Source organism: Chelon labrosus (genome assembly GCF_963514085.1).
Source record: "Chelon labrosus genome assembly, chromosome: 1".
Classification (NCBI taxonomy): Eukaryota; Metazoa; Chordata; class Actinopteri; order Mugiliformes; family Mugilidae; genus Chelon; species Chelon labrosus.
The window spans coordinates 10,862,533-10,880,548 of NC_140337.1; the positions used below are offsets into that span (position 1 = coordinate 10,862,533).

General features: G+C 41.7%; 1 protein-coding gene across 1 annotated transcript in view; it reads right to left on the reverse strand.

Moving 5' to 3' along the window:
- Nucleotides 1-18,016, reverse strand: part of arap2 (ArfGAP with RhoGAP domain, ankyrin repeat and PH domain 2) — a 132,209-nt gene that overhangs the window by 69,626 nt on the left and 44,567 nt on the right. Inside the window, exons 10-13 of the mRNA XM_084548431.1 lie at nt 16,171-16,277; nt 8,403-8,602; nt 2,858-2,943; nt 2,456-2,638 (exon numbers count right to left, since the gene is read on the reverse strand). Of these exons, the coding sequence (XP_084404557.1) occupies nt 2,456-2,638; nt 2,858-2,943; nt 8,403-8,602; nt 16,171-16,277 (576 nt within the window). The remainder of the gene's footprint in view (nt 1-2,455; nt 2,639-2,857; nt 2,944-8,402; nt 8,603-16,170; nt 16,278-18,016) is intronic.

Sequence of the window (18,016 nt, forward strand, 5' to 3'; positions counted from 1 at the left end):
CTCTAAGACACTTCCTCTCCAACTTAGGGTTTAGGGTTTAACCCTAACCCTAACCCTAAGGCTAACACTTTCGGAAAAAAAAACCCCATAAAACTCCCACAGGGACGGCAAATTCACAAGTGGAGCATTCGCTCAAACAAAAAGCCAGCAGAGCCACCACAGAACCGACCCAAGCGTTTCTGTTGTGGATCCTAATCCACTTTTCCACTTAGCTAGCTGGTACATCTCTCCCTTACTTTCTCGCCTCATTCCCTCCCGCCGTCTACATTTCCATTCCTCTCTTTCCACGCAGGGAAACAATACGAGGGGTCTGATCTGCGTAAATGCTGACGCAGGTGGAAACTTCTTCGCTGCTTTGTGCTTTTAAGACCTTCTCTTTGAAAGTGAAGCCAAAAAAAAAAGAGCTGGCACCTTTCTGCAGCGGCAATAAAGCCCGAGCCGTAAGGGCCTTAGCTCAAGCACGCCTCCTGCATACTGAGATCGATAAGACTTCCCCCTCTGGCATCTTTAGGCTTAAAGTGCAAATTTACTGATGGTCAAAAGGTCAGGGAAATATGGGCTCTTTCAAGTTCAATAGATTTAGCTAATGGAGTAGACAATGTTCCATTTTTCTTGAAGGTTCAGATCAATCTGTTGTTGGTGGTCACTTAGCTTGGTGAACGTCTGCAGCACTTAACAACAATGGACATAGGACACAACCACTGAAGGTCTAAAAGGTTGTAAGTCTTGGTGTTTTATTTGATTAATTATAAATTAATCTTAATGCCAGCTCTAGTGAAAACCCTCATCTCCTAATATGTTTAAAGCTAAAAGTATGGTAAATGGTAATGTGTTTTGTATTATATCACTTTTTAACTGTTGGTACTCAAAGCACTTTACAGTCACAGTGACATATCTACGCATTTGTTCACACAAGCGGCAACACTTTTGTGTTGTACATGGCTCAAGTGTCAGAATATCTGTTGTCATTTGAACCACAGCTAAATGAAACATGTTTTCTAGGCAGTATATCTATCGGTGCTACCTGTGCTACCAAGTCTTAAGATGTAACACCATACACTGTATAAAGATGGACGGCGGAACAGCTCCTCAAAAGTGAAGCGAAAGCAAGTGGAGCTCCCCCTGGAAACTGGCTGCAGTACAGGTCATAGGCTCCACCCCCTCCATGTTAGGGAATGGGACGTGGGCAAAACTAAAACACCAAAATACACAGTAAACACTAAAGTAGTGTTTTTTAAAAGGATGGTTTCAGTTATGTTATGTAGATAAGATAATATTGAAACATATTCAAGTGTCCTTTAATTAGTTATTGAGCACAGTATTAATTAAATGAGAACACAAGTGTGTTCGGGCGGAAGTGTGGTCGGGTCATCCATATCGCACCGTCGCCCGTACCCCCAGAAAAATTGAGTCAGTTTGGTCTAGGCAAGGAAGTGGGGATGCGGTGTCCATATTTATATACAGTCTATGTGTAACGCCTATCATATGCTAAAACATTGTTCAATGTCCGTGGCTCAGTGCCACATATTGGTAGCAACTTGGGGTTTATCGTCTTGCCTCTGCTAACCGCTAACCCTTTGTTTAATGGACAACCCATTAAATTTACTGAGCCACAACCGCAAAACAATGTTACAGCAAATGATAGGTGTTACATCTACAGATATGGTTGTTGCTATTCGATTTTATGCTAGTTAGCACAACTCACAACAACGTATATATTGCACGGAAAACATAGATCATTCCATTCAGCTGAGGCTAAAATAACAGATCTTCTGACACTTCCGGTACAAAGACAAAACTGTATACATATAATTGATTCTTAGCTACATAGAGAGTGGAGTACAAGGTGATTCTGGTACCAGTCAACACATTGATGTAGGTCATGTGCACAAGTTGTCACCTGAAGACAAAGTCAGTTAAAGCTTTAACACTGTGGATATTTCTACTTGCTAGGGACCAGGAAGGGAGTCGGCTGGGGATCTACTGTGCTTGTACCATCTGCTCTACTTATAAAAGCAGGTAAGGTCAATAGAGGCACACAGAGTATGCTGGTGAAGTGAACAAGCATCTAAGTTAGTCTATGTTTAGAATTTCTTGTTTAAGTGGTGAAGTATTTTCTTCTTTCGCGACAACCACAGAGCAATATCAGAGTTGCCAACGTTCATTCAGACATGGGAGAAAACTTAGTAATGCAAAGTCAAATTTACAGAGTATAAGAGTCCATTTAGTCAGGACATGGGAAAATATAAAGACTGTACTGAAAGGTAACTCGCTTACTTGCTAAACATACTTCATGACTGTCTCTCATCTTAGATTAAGCAAAGTACCAGCAGTCGATGCCCAATGTTTGAACTCCAAAAATCACCATACTAGAGGAACACCTCAGAGCAAAATTTCTATACCTCCAGTGTCTCATGCTGTTGCTTATACTGAAGTGTCCCGGTAAAGTCTGTACCTGGTTGAGCTGCTCCAGGTCATTAAAGCCCTCCAGGACCCTCCGGTACTTCCTCTCCCTGTACTTCCTGCGGATGAACGTGGCACGCTGCTCTGCAGAAGCCACACTGTGAAGGTCCTCCTCCAGAGGAAGATTAGCAGCCCAGAAACTGTTAGCATTCTTGTTCCCAACCTCCAGGAAGAGCTGAGGGGTGGGAAAACATGTAAAAAGGGACAAGTCGAGATGAGAAATATTAGTATATATTAGAGACATGCCAAGAGCCAAACCAAAACCAAAAGTGTTGCTTGGTTTTATTCATGCATCAAAACTCTGTGGCAATAAAATGTGTTACTCGTTGCATGGCCTAGCAATTAATACCATTGTTTTTCTAATAAGGGGATATTGCACACACATCATATTTACCTCCACTAGTTCATTGCTCCAGATACTGCTGTCCAACTTCAAGCTCCGCACTTTGGAAAGACTTGGCCCAAGGGAGCGGTGTTGTCCTAGCACACAGGAAGACACCAGTCATCAAATAAGAGCACAGAGATTTTGCGAGCGAGTATATCTTCAGAAACGCCTGTCAGGCATGTACATATATGCACAGCAATCTCCTCAGCGTGCACAAACACACACCAAACGGCAGTGATGGAATAAACAATAAACAGGCAGTTACAAGACGGAGAAACAGAGCATGACTGCGAGCTCATTCTCTCACTCACAACAGACATATTTAGTCCCCTCAGCTCTCCTAATTGGAAATGAAAGCAGAGAACAAGGGCCATTAATTGCTAATGAATCATGAGTAATTCATTGTGTTTGTTGGTCGGCCTGTTTATTTGGGTGAACGAGAGGCTTCTGGGGTTGCTTATGGCCAAAGACAGAGCATACATGCATAATACATTACACAGAAACACGCTATGTGTGTGAATGTGAATTATTGTCCTGTGTGTAGCAGCAGATAATTTTAGATTTAGATTTGGCATGATCTCATTACTGTCTTCCACTCTCAAGTAGAGCAGCTGTGAATGAAAATGAGGGGTTGTGAGCTGTGAAAGGCCATCTTGACACAGTTCGACAGAATACAGATGCAAGCAATCTTTGATTTGACACAAAGACATTAAGAAAGCCAACTAGTCACCATTATTTTCATTACTTACTTTAGAAACGCTAGTGCTAAATCGTGTCTATGCAGAGCAGAACAAACCTTCACATTTTTTAGATTAAGAGTGTTGCTTTCCTCATTCAGTGCAGCGTAATCATATATAATTGGTGTAAATTGATGAACAAATTGGCTACACAAACCTCATGCAGACTAACTGTCCCAAATGTCTCTTCATTATATAACTATGAGCTGTTAACAAACATTAGGACACCAGGATTCACTAACTGACAGGTCTAATTAATCCCAGATTGGATACTGAATTTGATGCGCCAAGCTTTGTTCCACTGTGATCCAACAGTTGGTTACATTGAGGACAACTTACAGTGCCACGCCTCCTGTTACAACAGTTCTTTTTTCCTTGAGTTAAAAGAACAGGCATCATTACATTTCTATAATGCTACCACTAAGTTCTCAATTTCTCAAGTTTTATTTCATTTGAACTAATAATTTTATGGCATGTTATGTTAAGCACAAGATTTATGTAAAGTGACATGTTGTCCATGCAGCTTTGAAAATTTATGCTATGTTGACAACTAAACTGGTTGTATAATGAATGATGTATATTGAAAAACAGGAGTGGGCCCAGTAGCAAACCTTGTGGAACACCACGAGGCTTTCCAGACATGTTCTATCAGAACAGTGTAATCCATTGCATTAAACGGGGGTGCGGTTTCCTACATCTGTATATTGTAGTATTTTTAAATTAGTGTAGTTGTGCATGAACAGTGTGACATACAGCCTCCTGAAGGAGGTGTACAGAAACGTGATCCAGGCAGATATCATTGTGTCATTAGCCAACATGCTCTGAATTAAAGTGCTTTGTTAAACTCTTGGAGTGTCTCCCAACAAAATAGATTTAATGTTTCTATTAAGCACATTTTAAGAGAAATCAATTAAACAAGTGAGTATCAGAATTTGAGCTGTTGATATTGATTTAATACAAACCAGTGTAAAACTATAACAGGGGTTATCAGCAGTTTTGGGCTTACAGCTAACCAAACATATTTTGGTTTAGATGTTGAGAGACTACATATAAAAAGTACTCCCTTCTTCTCCTGTGTTCTTCTCCAATTTAAATAGTTCTCTGGAAAAGCACACATTAAATAGTCCAGCATGTGGATGAATTGCTGCGGTGTGGAGTTTAAATCTGATTTGTTCAATCCCGGTGATTCTAGTCAAAATAATAACAAGTCCAGCTTGACAAATGAAGGCCAAAGAGCAAGAGCCTGCCAATTTTCCCTGTGAAGCAGAGAAAATATTTCACTCCGAACCCCTGCTGCAGCGTTAGAGCCGTGCTCCATCCACTGAGCCATGCACCACCACAGGAACATTTTCACTTGTGTAAGGGTAATGAAGCTAAAACAAAAGTGTGCGTGAGCATGTGGCACCGGATACACAGCGACACAGCACTGTCTTCTCATATAAATAGCCTGTTGTAAATGTCTTCATCTTTCCTGTGAAACCAAAACAACACACAAAAGGGCATCCCCATCACGGTAGCTCTTACAAAAAAAAAATAAAAAAAAAACTCTAGTCTACCTACCAAGGATTTCTCCCCCAATTAAAAACTTTCCCGGTGACTACAGCGACAGTTCATGGAGCACTTTCCAAACCCTCTGTACTTGTGTGGCATTTTCCCCCTCACTCAGTGACGAGTCAGGAGGAAATGGAGCAAGACAATGAGCACTGCATTTTTTTTTATTTTTTGTGTTACCATGGAAACTGTTGCCAGCAGTCTACAGGTTGCATCCTGGTTTAAAGAAGTTTAATGCAATTACATGTGTGGAGCACAGCCTTCAAGGGCTTTCAAACAATGTCATTTCCTCTGGTAGTTGTGTTGAATGGTGGGAGAAAGGGCAAAAAGAACAAATGTGTAGGGGGAAGGGGATTTATAAGAACAGTATTAGATTGGTAAATCATTTTTCAATTTTCTCTTCATATTGCTCGTTAACATGTCAAATAATGAATTAGTGTTAATCTTTTAATTTATGGATTCAGTTTAATTATTTTTTTTGACACTTGTGGTCCTCCATAGATGGAGACCAAAACAAAGTTTATTGCCCATTAAATGCCAAATAATTAATAAGTTTGTACATATTCTAATAAAAATTATTCCAAATTATTTGTTTGTTGTATATGTACGAGTTTAAACATATTTTAATTCTTGAATTAATCCTATTACTGTACCTAAAGGCTCGGCTGGGTATATTCTGAACATATGGGCAATTTTTTGAAATCTAGCACAGAATAATTACATAGTTGACCAAATTCATAAAGTTAGAAAGCATTGCCTTCAAGTCCATCCATTTTTACCATTTTTACCAGATAATACCAAAAATAATTTTGAAAAGAACAGTAACTTTGCCAAGGGTGGTAAGACGCCGCAGTCGAATAAGGGTCCTCTTGTGACAATGAAAGCTCAAAATACGATTCAGTATTAAAACTTTTTTTGTCCTTCTAATAAAAAGTGAAAAGGCCCAAGAACTATCTATTTATTTTGCGCATAATTTGATGCTGGCACTGACTGCTTGTTTTAAATACATATGTGGTGGATGGTGTGTGAGCATTTAAGTTTGATCGTACAATTCTACACATTTTTTATTTTTTAACACACTTTACTAAGGCTTTTTTCTGCTAGTGCACCAGAATTTTGTACTGTTGTTCTTAGTATCAAATTGACATAAAGGACTATAATAATCCAAAGTCTATGCAAACAAAGACAAAATATTGAAGGATGAAGCTGTTCTACAACAAGGAGTGGGGTTCCAGGCTGTTAAACTTAGTTCCGTCTTGACACACACAAAAAAAGGGAAAGCCAATCTGGGATCATTTTAACCATCAGCCTTCTCATTACATCCTTCCTCTTCCTCTTGTTCAGCATTTCTCTTTATTGTCCGTGACAATAAAGCGTTAAGAGTGCTAATTAAAAGCGTGAGCAGTCACTGGTGCTCCAAATGGACCGCAGCCTAATTTAAGGACGGCACAGTGTGCGGACAGCTTCCTGGTTACAAATAGTCACCCTGTGGTCTAAATGGAGTGTATTAAACACCCCCTGGAAATGAAATCATTTAAGGATGTTTGAAAAAGGATGCAGAGTGTCCGACACGCACCAATTACATGTGTTTTTGCGGAGGCGGAGGTGGCGAAATCTGGAGGCGGAAGAGGGAGTGTGGAGCATGCATAAAAAAAAACTAAATAAAAAAAAAAAACACTACAACCAAATATATCGCTGCGCATCAAGCACGGCCGCTGCTCAACTCTAATCATGTTTAGCAGGTCAAGAAGCAGTTCGGGATCCCCTGAGTTGTCGCCTGTGGCTTAATCTTTGTTGTCATTTCATCTGAGCCATCCAGTATTGCCAAATAGATTAGAGGAGTCCAGGGGCCACGCGACAACCCCCATAAGTGGCTTATCACCTGAGATCTTATTCTGAAAGAGCCCGCGGGTCAGAGTGCATGCTCACACACGGCTAAGGCGTCATGCCACACATACAGAGAGGAGGGCTGAGTACCAACAGGAAAGGCTTTTTATTTATTTATTAAATTTTTAGATTTATCATGACTTTGACTCTTGCTCAGTTTTTAACTTCTTTGGGTTGTTTCTTATTAATTTCTGCGTATATGATGTTAGTAACTCTGCAAGTTAAATTGCAGAGTTGCCAACGTAAAAAGTAAAGTAAAATTATGCATTTTATGTCCATGTTCATATAACGTATATACTGCATAGAACTGAGCTAACTAACCTAGCTAACCATATATAGCTAGTTGATTGCTGGCCATTTACATTGCTTGATAACGGCCTTTGTCAGAATTAACAAGGTGTTGACCTGGCCTCCAAATTCACTGGATCCCAAACTGATCAAGTATCTGTGGGATGATCCACAGAGGCCCCTCCCCTCAACCCATAGGACCCAAAGACCCCCACGAACAACATTTTACCAGGCACCACAGGACACCCTCAGAAGGCCCATGTCCATTCTCTGATGAGTCACAACTGTTTTGGAGGCACAAGGGAGACCTACGCAATATTAGGGAGGTGGTCATAATGTTATGGTGGATCGGTGATTGTACGCTGGATTTCCCTGATTGCGAGGTTGTTGTTTCTTTTGTCTTTTTATGCGCTTTCACCTTGGTGCTCGCTCTAAGGGTCCTGAATTAAAAAGTTTTCATGGCAATTTCACCAGTTGGGTGAACTCATTCTGGCATCACATGAGCGCATTATAAATACAGGCAAAATGGTGTACAGGCAGGGCACTTGGCAATTAAATTTCAATAATGAATTTCTATGAGCAGCCCAGTGTAAATGTGAGTCCGTGAGTCAGTGCACAGCAGGACAGAGCGGGACATCTACGCGAGTTTTGTCCAAAGGCGAACATGCAAAGAAACTTCATACTAATTTACTTGGGTGTCTTGCTCAAGGACACTTCGCCATGTGGCACAATCCGGCGATCGAACCGCTCTACTGACTGAGCCACAGCTGCCCCCTAGCAACTAGAAACTGCAACTATAACACAATAAATCCTGACCAGAACAAGAATATCAGCACAATATAGCAAGCATAACATGAAGAAATTAACCAGTGCAGTGTATTCACACGTCATATTTCAGGGGTCATGGGGTCGTCCTTGCAGGTGAGCTTTAACAACTTTCAAGCGAAGTGTGGCTGCTTGCGTCTGTTTCACAAAGCTGTGTGTAGGCGGGTGTGAGGACTGCTTTCCTGCCATATGTAGATATAACATGCTGCTCATCGGCATGCAGACCCGTGTGAGGGAAGCCTGGAGTGAACCAGCCCGCTCCTTACCTGCGCATTTCTTACAGATGACCACGCCCAGATTGACCGACGCCCACTCCGGCTCCGGGGCGCGACAGTCGGCGCAGCTCCTGTTGGCCTCGTTGAACCAGATCTTCTCCGCCACTTCATAGTCGTAGAGCGTCTCGGCGATCGATTCCTTGACCGCTTCAATCCACTCCGCCTTCTCCCGTTCTGACTCGGCCGTGAAGCTGCAACGATCGATTATTTTATTTTATTTTTTTTGTGCCCAACACATACCTCACTGTTATTGATTTGATTTGAGAGAGCAATTAAACAGCATAGTATCGCTTGGCGGGGTTATGGGGGCGTGCAGTATTTGAAAGGGTTTTTTTTTTTTTTTTTTTTAGGGTGGGGGCGTGGGGTTGCTAAGTGTGTGTGTGTGATTGCAATAGATTTGGTGAAATTGATAGAAGGAGGGGAGAGGGGCAGGTAAAATCAATCCGTCTCACCGTGCACGGCCAGAATCTATAAAGTTCTCATGCAGGATATTTTTCCAGGATATTATTTCTACATTATACCAAGGAAAAAACAAAGTACACCCATTTACAGCTTCGAAACACATTAAAAAAAAAAAATCACGTTGAACACTCTTGTCCCATCGGGACGTGGAACTGGAGCTCTGGAAACGATTAAAACCAAAACAATTAAGATGAGTTTGGTCACATAATGACGCTCCTTCTGTCGTTCGGCGTGTCTAAAAACACCGCCGCGCTCTGATTTGCCACATTCTACCGCTGCGCAATTATAAATGGGAGAATGATTTGCAAGCATGTGTCATTAATAGTGACTGAGGTTCGGATGCACGCTAACAACCTGGCGACTGTAATGAGACGTCACGCACACGCTGGTCTTATTACTCACAGTCAGTCATATACAGGGGCTGCGTGTCATTTGTGTGCGTGCATAAATCTTTCTCCGCCTCTATCATTAGCTTTCCGGAGCAATACTTTTGGCGCGCATGGTCATCGAGTGTCACAGGAGGGGACAGACGGCGCAGATTCCCGATGGGAGAGTGCTGCGTTCAAGCGCATGCCTCGTTTTGGGAAGTTGCAGAATATTACAGGATTAGCTAAACGAACGCTAGGTCTGCATAATGAGCAATCTGCATGCACATGTGAGCTTTAGTTAGGAAAAGGCCGGCAGATTGACGGAGATATAAAACTGAGAGGAAAGAGAGACAGAGAGCGCCCTGGCTTGACTGAAAGGAGCACTTAGAAAGGAGAAATGGGACCGCCGGTCTCCATAGCAACCTGGCAACCGGTGTAAAGTAAGACGGAAGACGTGGGGGAGACAGAGAGAGAGAGAGAGGGAGAAAGAGGGAGGGAGGACGTTAAAGGGGGGAGGGAGGCTTTCGCCTGGAGCAGAGGATGTGCACCGGGCCAGCCTCGCCCAAGTCGCCCAGCAGAGATCGATAGGTTGATTGGGTTCAGCCGTTCCCGTGCCCACCGGTCTCTGCCCAGGGCCCATCTAAAGAGATGACTGCTCACATCGTGTGCTGAACTGCAACGTGGCCTCCAAAACCCACCAAGGAGCTGCGGGTGGGGAGGTGGGGGGGGGGGGGGGGGGGGGGCGGCGGCACCAGAGTAAGTGAAGGTGCCGCAGAGTTTTAGCTACATGGAGTGAAGGCTGGTCTCAGATGGGGCCACAAAGTAAACCACAGTTTTAAGGATTGCGGGTCTTTAAAAGGAAGAAAAATTAACAGAAATTTCATTTTCAAAGATTATATCCAAGACCCTTACATGTAAGAAATGAAGAGAAGTAAAATCATCTTATAAATGAACGATAAACAAATTGTCGCCTTCGCTCCGGCTATAAAATTAGCTCCAACTTAGCTCCTTCAAAGCGATCTCGCGCGCCGCTCAAACACGTCAATCACCCCTCGCATCGACGCACGTCCATCATCCGCCACAAGCTGCAATAACAGAGCTCTCAGGCTTTTAAGCGCCGCTCCCGTGTAATTATCAAAATGTAAAAAGTATCAAAGGGTGCAACGAATACAGTAATCCGCGGATGTGAAAATATACCGAAACGCCAGTCAAATTAAATATGTCTCGTGCCATTAAAAGAAATGTGTGGAAACTTGAAAGGAACAGTTTGACATTTAGTGGGAAACTCTGACTGCCTTTTTTTTTTTTTTTTTTTTTGAAGGCTGATACCAACTGTGACACTTGTGTAAACATAATAGCGCAACACTCACTACAGGACGCTACTGAGACTAGCATACCAGTGCTGAATGTACCGCCCAACATTCTTGTAAAATAGGTGAAACAACATTGTTGTCTCATATGTGGCAGGAATACACTTGGTGCCAACTACCTATCAAACCAAAAAGAAGAAGTAGCAGACGACAATGATAAACCTGCTAACTTCGGATCAGAAAGCAGCAAAGGCCGTTGGTTCCACATATGGCACGACGGGTGTGCGAGGAGTTGAGGAAGTTCATGGCAATCAGCCACAACGTTATGACCACTGACAGGAGATGTAAATAACACTAACCATCTTAAGACAATTCAATGTTCTGCTGGGAAACTTTTGGACCTGGCATTCGTGTGGATGTTACTTAGACATGTAGCACCCACGTAGACCAGACCAGACCAGACCAGGCACCCCCACCCCCTAGGGCCCTCAGAAGGCCCATGTCCGTTCTCTGATGACTCGCAACTGTTTTGGAGACACAAGGGAGACCTACACAAGTATAATCCATTACATTAGGAAGGTGGTCATAATGTTATGTCTGATCGGTCTAAGAGTGGATCCGTAAGCACCTCACATTGCAAATTACCCGGGCCCAAAACTGCTGACTTGAGCCACGCTCCCGAACTGTGACAAAATCATTCCTTGGCCAGGTATACTGTGACTTCCTAGAATCTATTTGTAACTTGATGTTTTTACACTTTGGTTTCCAGACTTCATGCTAAGCTGACAGTCTTTTCACGGATTTGAGAGCGGCATCGATCTTCTCATCTAACTGGAATAAATGTCAAACAATTCCAGAAGAATAAAAAAGAGGCCCTTTAACATTCAGTTTTCCACCTGACCTTCACGGTCTGCTTGAAGACAGCTCCGGGGTTCCCCGTTCACCCGAGGGTTTATTATCGAGTCCCAACTCATGAAAATGTATTTTATATATATAATAAAAAAAAAAAGTAAAATGACAATTAAATTTGGTAATCCAACTTTGATGTGTGGTAGCTTGACATTTCCTGTAATATTCTCAGTATCTGCGATTTGTACTGTGGAAGGTTTTTCTTTCACTTAAAACGCCGGAGCTCAGAACTTCTCTTTAAATTCAGACACGTCAACTTTAGTGTGCGGATAATCCATATGACCTCAGTGCATTTCTAACAGCTTCCCCTTTTCATACAAGAGAGAGAAAACCTTGAACTAAACCTAATGCCAGGTCCAAAGTTCCGTCTATATACTATTTAGTCAAAACTCTACATGTTAAGATAAACCAGAAACGCTGGCAGATATTCAGCAATCGTAAATCGTGTTCAGCACTGTAATCAGCTCATTATTGCTCTGTTTTCGGGAGGTTTTTGTTTCCGTTTGTTCTATATCTTTGTAAGAGACACTGCAGACTTCAGTCTACTGATCCTGAAGATTACTGCTGGTAAAAACAAAAATCTGAGAATCTGATTATTTCACAATGATGCCATCTGGTTTACTTTGGCTCAAACTTATTACGTGTAATACTACCAATATTACAGACCCAGAAAAAAAAAGAAAAAAAATGTGGAATTTCAGTTTCTCTTTCTTGGATTTTTACTTTTTTCAATCCGCCTCTAACGAGTTCAGCAAAGTCATAGAAATGCAATATAAGACCCTTTTGTTTAACTTCATTTTCAGTGTAAGCAAAAGGAAACAGATCATAAAAATGTCATTTCCACAATTGGTCATTAGCAGAAAGTACATGCACTTACGCATTAAACATTTAGGTTCGGTAACATTCGTACGCCGATAAACTGGTGCATCTGACGTTACGTTGTGACAAAGTTGGTTTTCATTTGGCCAGGGTTAATTAGTGCTAGACGATACCCACATAGTATAACAGTTCAGAATTTGTACATCAGTGTGGACCGTGATCAGGGGTCTGTGGGAACCTTGAGGACAAGAACTCCCATTGTTGCAAAGAAGAACGCTCTTCCTAGGAAGATCCAGTCCAGGAACGCACATCCGACCAGATTTCAGACTGTCTTCCCATCAGTCAATCAGTGTATTGTACGTTAACCAACATCTAAAACTTTATTCATTTATTTATTTATTTATTTTTTGAATGGTAGCGATACACTCGTATACGTTTGCGATCTACCGGTCAATCATGGTTGACGTATTGGCTACCCCTGCTCTAGAAGATACCTAGCCTAACAAAGCCAGACTCGGTTCTTATCAGAATAAGAGTCTGGTAACAAGTCATTGGGATTTCATTATGGGGTGTTTTGATACTGAAGAAAAGAAATACCTCTGCACCATTTAAAGTCCACCCAAACGATTCGACTGGCCCGGCAGATCTAGCTTAGCTGGAGCCTAATCAGTTCCCAATGGAGCCACTACAGACCAACCTTCCCCGAAAAAAAAAAAATTTGGGGCCAGTTGAAGTTTGGGCTGGCTTCCACACTAGAAGATACCCACTCCACATGTGTGGCTCAAACTGCTGAAGCTTCATAGCTTCACAAACAGGAACAAACAATAATAACTGGGCGTATGAGTAGTGTTTAATATTAGAGGTAAACCTTTTCTCTATAAGAAAGTGATTCTAGGGATTGCAACCAGTCCAGCTCCGTTTATGTTTTGTATTTTATATGGCTATTATTCTTTTATTCACTTCCCCGGCGGTCACTTGACGCAATGGAGATAAAGGGAATCTGTGTACTTGTGCGGCTGAAATTCATGCATTTTGTAAAACAAGCCTTCAATCAGCGTAATCCACCTCGCCTCAAGAAATTTTATAAAGAAATATTTTATGCCTACGGTTAAAAACTCCCCACAACAGTCCAAAGATTTCAATATGTGCCAGACAAGCCCAAAACAAACCCAGCAAACATGGATTTTTCTCCAATTTGCCCTTGAGCTAGGCCTTTATCTGCGGCTTTTCTTTAGTAGAAGTGCCTTCTGATCAAGAGAACAAAGTTTTTCCTCTCTCCGAAGTTGAATGTCTTTGCTCGTCTACGTCTCCTCACCTCTGCGCCTCATTGTCATTCTCTCTACTCATAAAAGCCTGCTATTGCATCCACCACAACGGACCGAACACTCCGTCCATTTAACGGCGGCAAAACAATGGAAAAGCCAAAGTGAGTCTCCACAGCTTAAAGTGATTAGATGAGTTTCTCACTAATCCCCACCTTGAGCAGGTAGGAGAACGCTCCCAGGGCTGCCAATCGATTTGATCCACACACACACGCTCGCATACAATAACACCCTTTCAGAAACCACCTCATCGAAACAATTCTGAAGACCTGAGCTCATTTAAATTTCACTTCTTTTTTTTTTTTTGTTCCGTACAAAATGGCCATTACACCCAGTGTTTTAACGAGGCTGCCAAACGATGGGACCATTAAGGGAGCTGACACAAACAGATCGATCGGACATGCAACAGACAGGTAGAGGAATGAGGGCAAAAAAAAAATCTTTACAAAAGGCAACGGGCAAAAAAAGAAGGGGTAAAGTAGAGAAAACGGTGAACGAGCGCACACAAACAAACGACCGTGCTTTGTCCGGGCAGCTGTGACGGCTGTATTCTAAATGGGCCATTACAGCACAAACAAGCAAGCGCGCTCATTGATTGTAGGACCCTCTGGGACTGGAGTCACCTGAAAGGCTTTGAGCCCTACAGAGGCTACAGAGATACCCGCACAAAGCACCCAGGGGAGACTTCATAAAAAAAAAAACCTCATCGATAATTAGAGTTTTTTGTACAGAACCCCTTTCTCATATAGTGTATACACCGCACTGATCAATAAGTCTACTAGGTGTGCGGTCGGCGCTGTGATTCACAAGGAGCTTTTTGAAAGAGATCTGACAGGGGCGCCGCTAAATGCAGTAAAAGCAAACTCTTTTGTCTCATTAGAGCAGAGTCTTAACTCCGCGACGGCTCATTAGTTTCACAAGTTGTGCCGCAAAGGAAAACATAAAGTAAGTTTCTGCACCGTAAGGGGTAAAGGCGCATGAATTCGTTTCAAGCGGCCGACAATGAAACCGAATCAAACCGAAACCGCGGTTTGAACTTTCCCAGTTTGTGACACTCAGATCGCTTTTAAATTCGCGGCCCTTCTCAAGTGGAAATAAAAACTGCTGGCTTGTTGTGTGTTCAGGTCTGTTACAATCACACCAAGAGGATTTAGAATGAGAGGATTTAGGCAGATGAAGCTACATTGAGTCATGGGCAAATCAAATTCTAATGACTGACAGTAAGTCTTGCTCAACATTACCTCGGCTACAACTAATTTGCCGTATACAGTTGAAAGCAGAAGTTCTCTTACACTGTATAAAAAGACACAGAACCTTTAAAGTCAGAAGTTTACATACACTAAGATTACTACGCCTTTAAACCATAGACTGTATAAATATGGACAATGTGTCACCACTTCCTTACATTGGCCAAATCAACGCCATTTTAGCCAGGGATACGGGCGGCGCCATCTTGCAGGTTTGGAGCCAGAGTCTGAGCACTACGGTCCGAGAGAGGAGCCACGTGGAGCCGCGATATCGGTGACCCGACCACGTTTCTTCCAGACTCACTCGTGTTTTTGTTTAATTAATACTGCGCTCTGCTCTATCTCCACCAGTTGCAAGGAAAAGTTGGGTTATACACTGTAATTATTTTTAAATCTTTTTTACAACTCTCACAATCCCACAGGACCGCTTTACGGAGTGGTTGGCATGGCAACTGGTGGTCGCCATAATGTCACATCCTGTTTCTATAGCGCCATAACTAACTAAAATGAAACTCATCCAAAAAATTGACGCTTGAACATGCATCAACATTATATTAACTACCTAAAATGACAGAAACCATCCATGGAAAAAAAAATATTTGATGTGTACTTTAGTGTTTTAATTTGGCACAAGGCCCATCCACTAACATGGAGGGGGTGGAGCTTATTACCTATACTGCAGCCAGTCACCAGGGGGAGCTCTACTTGCTTTGGCTTCACTTTTGAGGAGCAGTTCCGACGTACATCTTTATACAGTCTATGCCTTAAACAATTTGGGAAAGCCCAGATGATGATGATTATGGTGTTGGAAGCTGACATTTAGACTTGGACTTAGACTTTATTGATACACAAGGTAAATTGGTTAGTCACAGTAGCTCAGTTGCATATAAAAAACACTGTTGAATAACACTAGTAAGAAGTAAAATAGGTGTAATATTAATATATATAATATTAATCTGACACTGCTATGTGTATATTCTTGCACTTAACCTTTATCGCACAGAGCCTCTTAATACCTTACATGTATATGAGCAGATGAACCAAAATGCTTGCAGTCACTTTTTTACCACAGACTAAAAACATTATTCTGAGGCATCTATACTGACAGTATGTGTAAAGGTAAGAGCTGCAGGATCTAACAGTTTTCTCTTACACACAAAAAAAGACACACATTATTAAACAGACAAGTGTGAATTTGTTTGGGTCTTTGTTGTGGGTAAAGGGAGGAAGGTGAAACTGGACAGATATAGAGTGTACCTGCCACTGCACGCGAAGGTTCACACTACTGCAATGCACAAACACAAATGAAGAGCACAACGTACCAGAAGTTTTTGAAAGGTGTGTTGATTTCAAAGCCCCTGCGGTCTACGTCTCTAATATTGGCAGCAGTCAGTTCCACTTCAGCAATGGCCAGCCCCGCTTTGTAATCCTGGACAAACAGAGAGATGGAGATAAATGTAATGGTAAATAAATTCATGTTTCTTCTTTCTTTTTTGTTACCACACCTCTTGAATGAGTTGTTCTGCATATTACATATTCTCTTTCTCACTTAGAGTTAGATGAGGGGATTGATATTTCATGTCTAGGCCAAGAGGTGGTTAGCCGCACTTACAATCTAGAGTGAAAGCAAGAAGTAAACGGCTATTATGGCTCTCTCCTGTTCTGCAAAAGTTTCTGTTAATCATAGACCATATAATAAGAGATGCTGAGAAACATTAAGAGCACATAATTCAAATCTGCACACTTGTTATTTTTACAGATTTGTAAATACACACATCAAACAAATGTGATACAACTTGTCAAAAAGCGACTAGCTAGCTGTTTCTAAGCAAATGTTATTGCCACCAAACTATTCCCAATCATATGTGGGACAGACATGCCATACTAATTTAAAAAAAATAATAATTCAGATCTAAAAGTGTAATTAATCTTCTCAGCCAACTCTTGGTTTAAGATCAAATGAGTATACCTCCCAAAATATCAAATTATTCCAAGTTAAGGTTGGAATAAACATCCCGTACTGAAAAATTCTTATTTTAACATAGCTAGCTAGCTGTTGCTAAGCTAACGTTAACACCCTCCTTGGACTAGCCCCTTATTTAGAACACAAAATTGAACAGACTATCAAACTACAAATAATTCCAACTCAAGTGAAGGACACAACTTCTCACACTGAAGGTTTTTTTTTGTTTATTGGAGCAGAGCTAACCAGCTGTTGCTAAGCTAATGTTAATCCATTAGCTCCATATTCAATCTGAACTCAACCTTGGAAAAAGAAACAAAATACCAAACAATTGTAGGACAAGTCAAATGTAGGACAGAAAGTCCCAGACTGATTTTTATTAAATAAAGCTAGCTATCTGTTGCTAAGATATTGTTAATGCAACCCTGGTATTAGCTCCATACTCCACACATACTCCACACATACTCCACAAGTAATCCTCTTAACTAAACCTTGGCAAAAAAATTAAAATGATCAAACAGTACAAGAGCTAAGTTGCTAATGCTTAGTAGGTACTTAGCTAATGCTACTTAGCAACACACTAAGCACACAAACATGAGGGTGACATCTTCTCAGCTAAATTTTGACAAGAAATTCAAAACAAATCTAGAAACTATGATTCCACAAATGGCCCTGGAAATGACAGGGTCCTTTAATGGGAACCATCTCACCTTCCCTAATAAGGTGGGATCAACAGGTTGTCTCATTATGAAAGTCACAACTAGTTTCTCAGAGTGGGCTTGAATGTCATTTGGTTTAATGAAAACTAACAATAGAGAGGCTCCACTTGCTCAGCCTCTGCTGCTTTGTTTCTGAAAATAGTTTGTGACAGACCAATAACACACTGACCAGTCACTGGCTTTTTCTTCTTCTCACCAATGACGCACAAACCGAGTCCAAATGTTGTGTGTGTGTGTGTGTGTGTGTGTGTGTGTGTGTGTTAGAGGCAGAAAGGGGCTGTGTGTACACCTGTGTATAACAGCAGAGCTCTATGAAAGCCAAAGGTGCAATTGGGGAATTCAAACCAACTCCAAGCTTTCAGCCTCAATGTTTTCCGAGGCCCATTTCAGAAATAGGGGTTAGATGCAGAGGCACAGTTTTCATAAGTTCCGCTGTAACTCTACATTGTGCACCTCCCTTCTCCAGCCTCAACACTCACAGCAGTT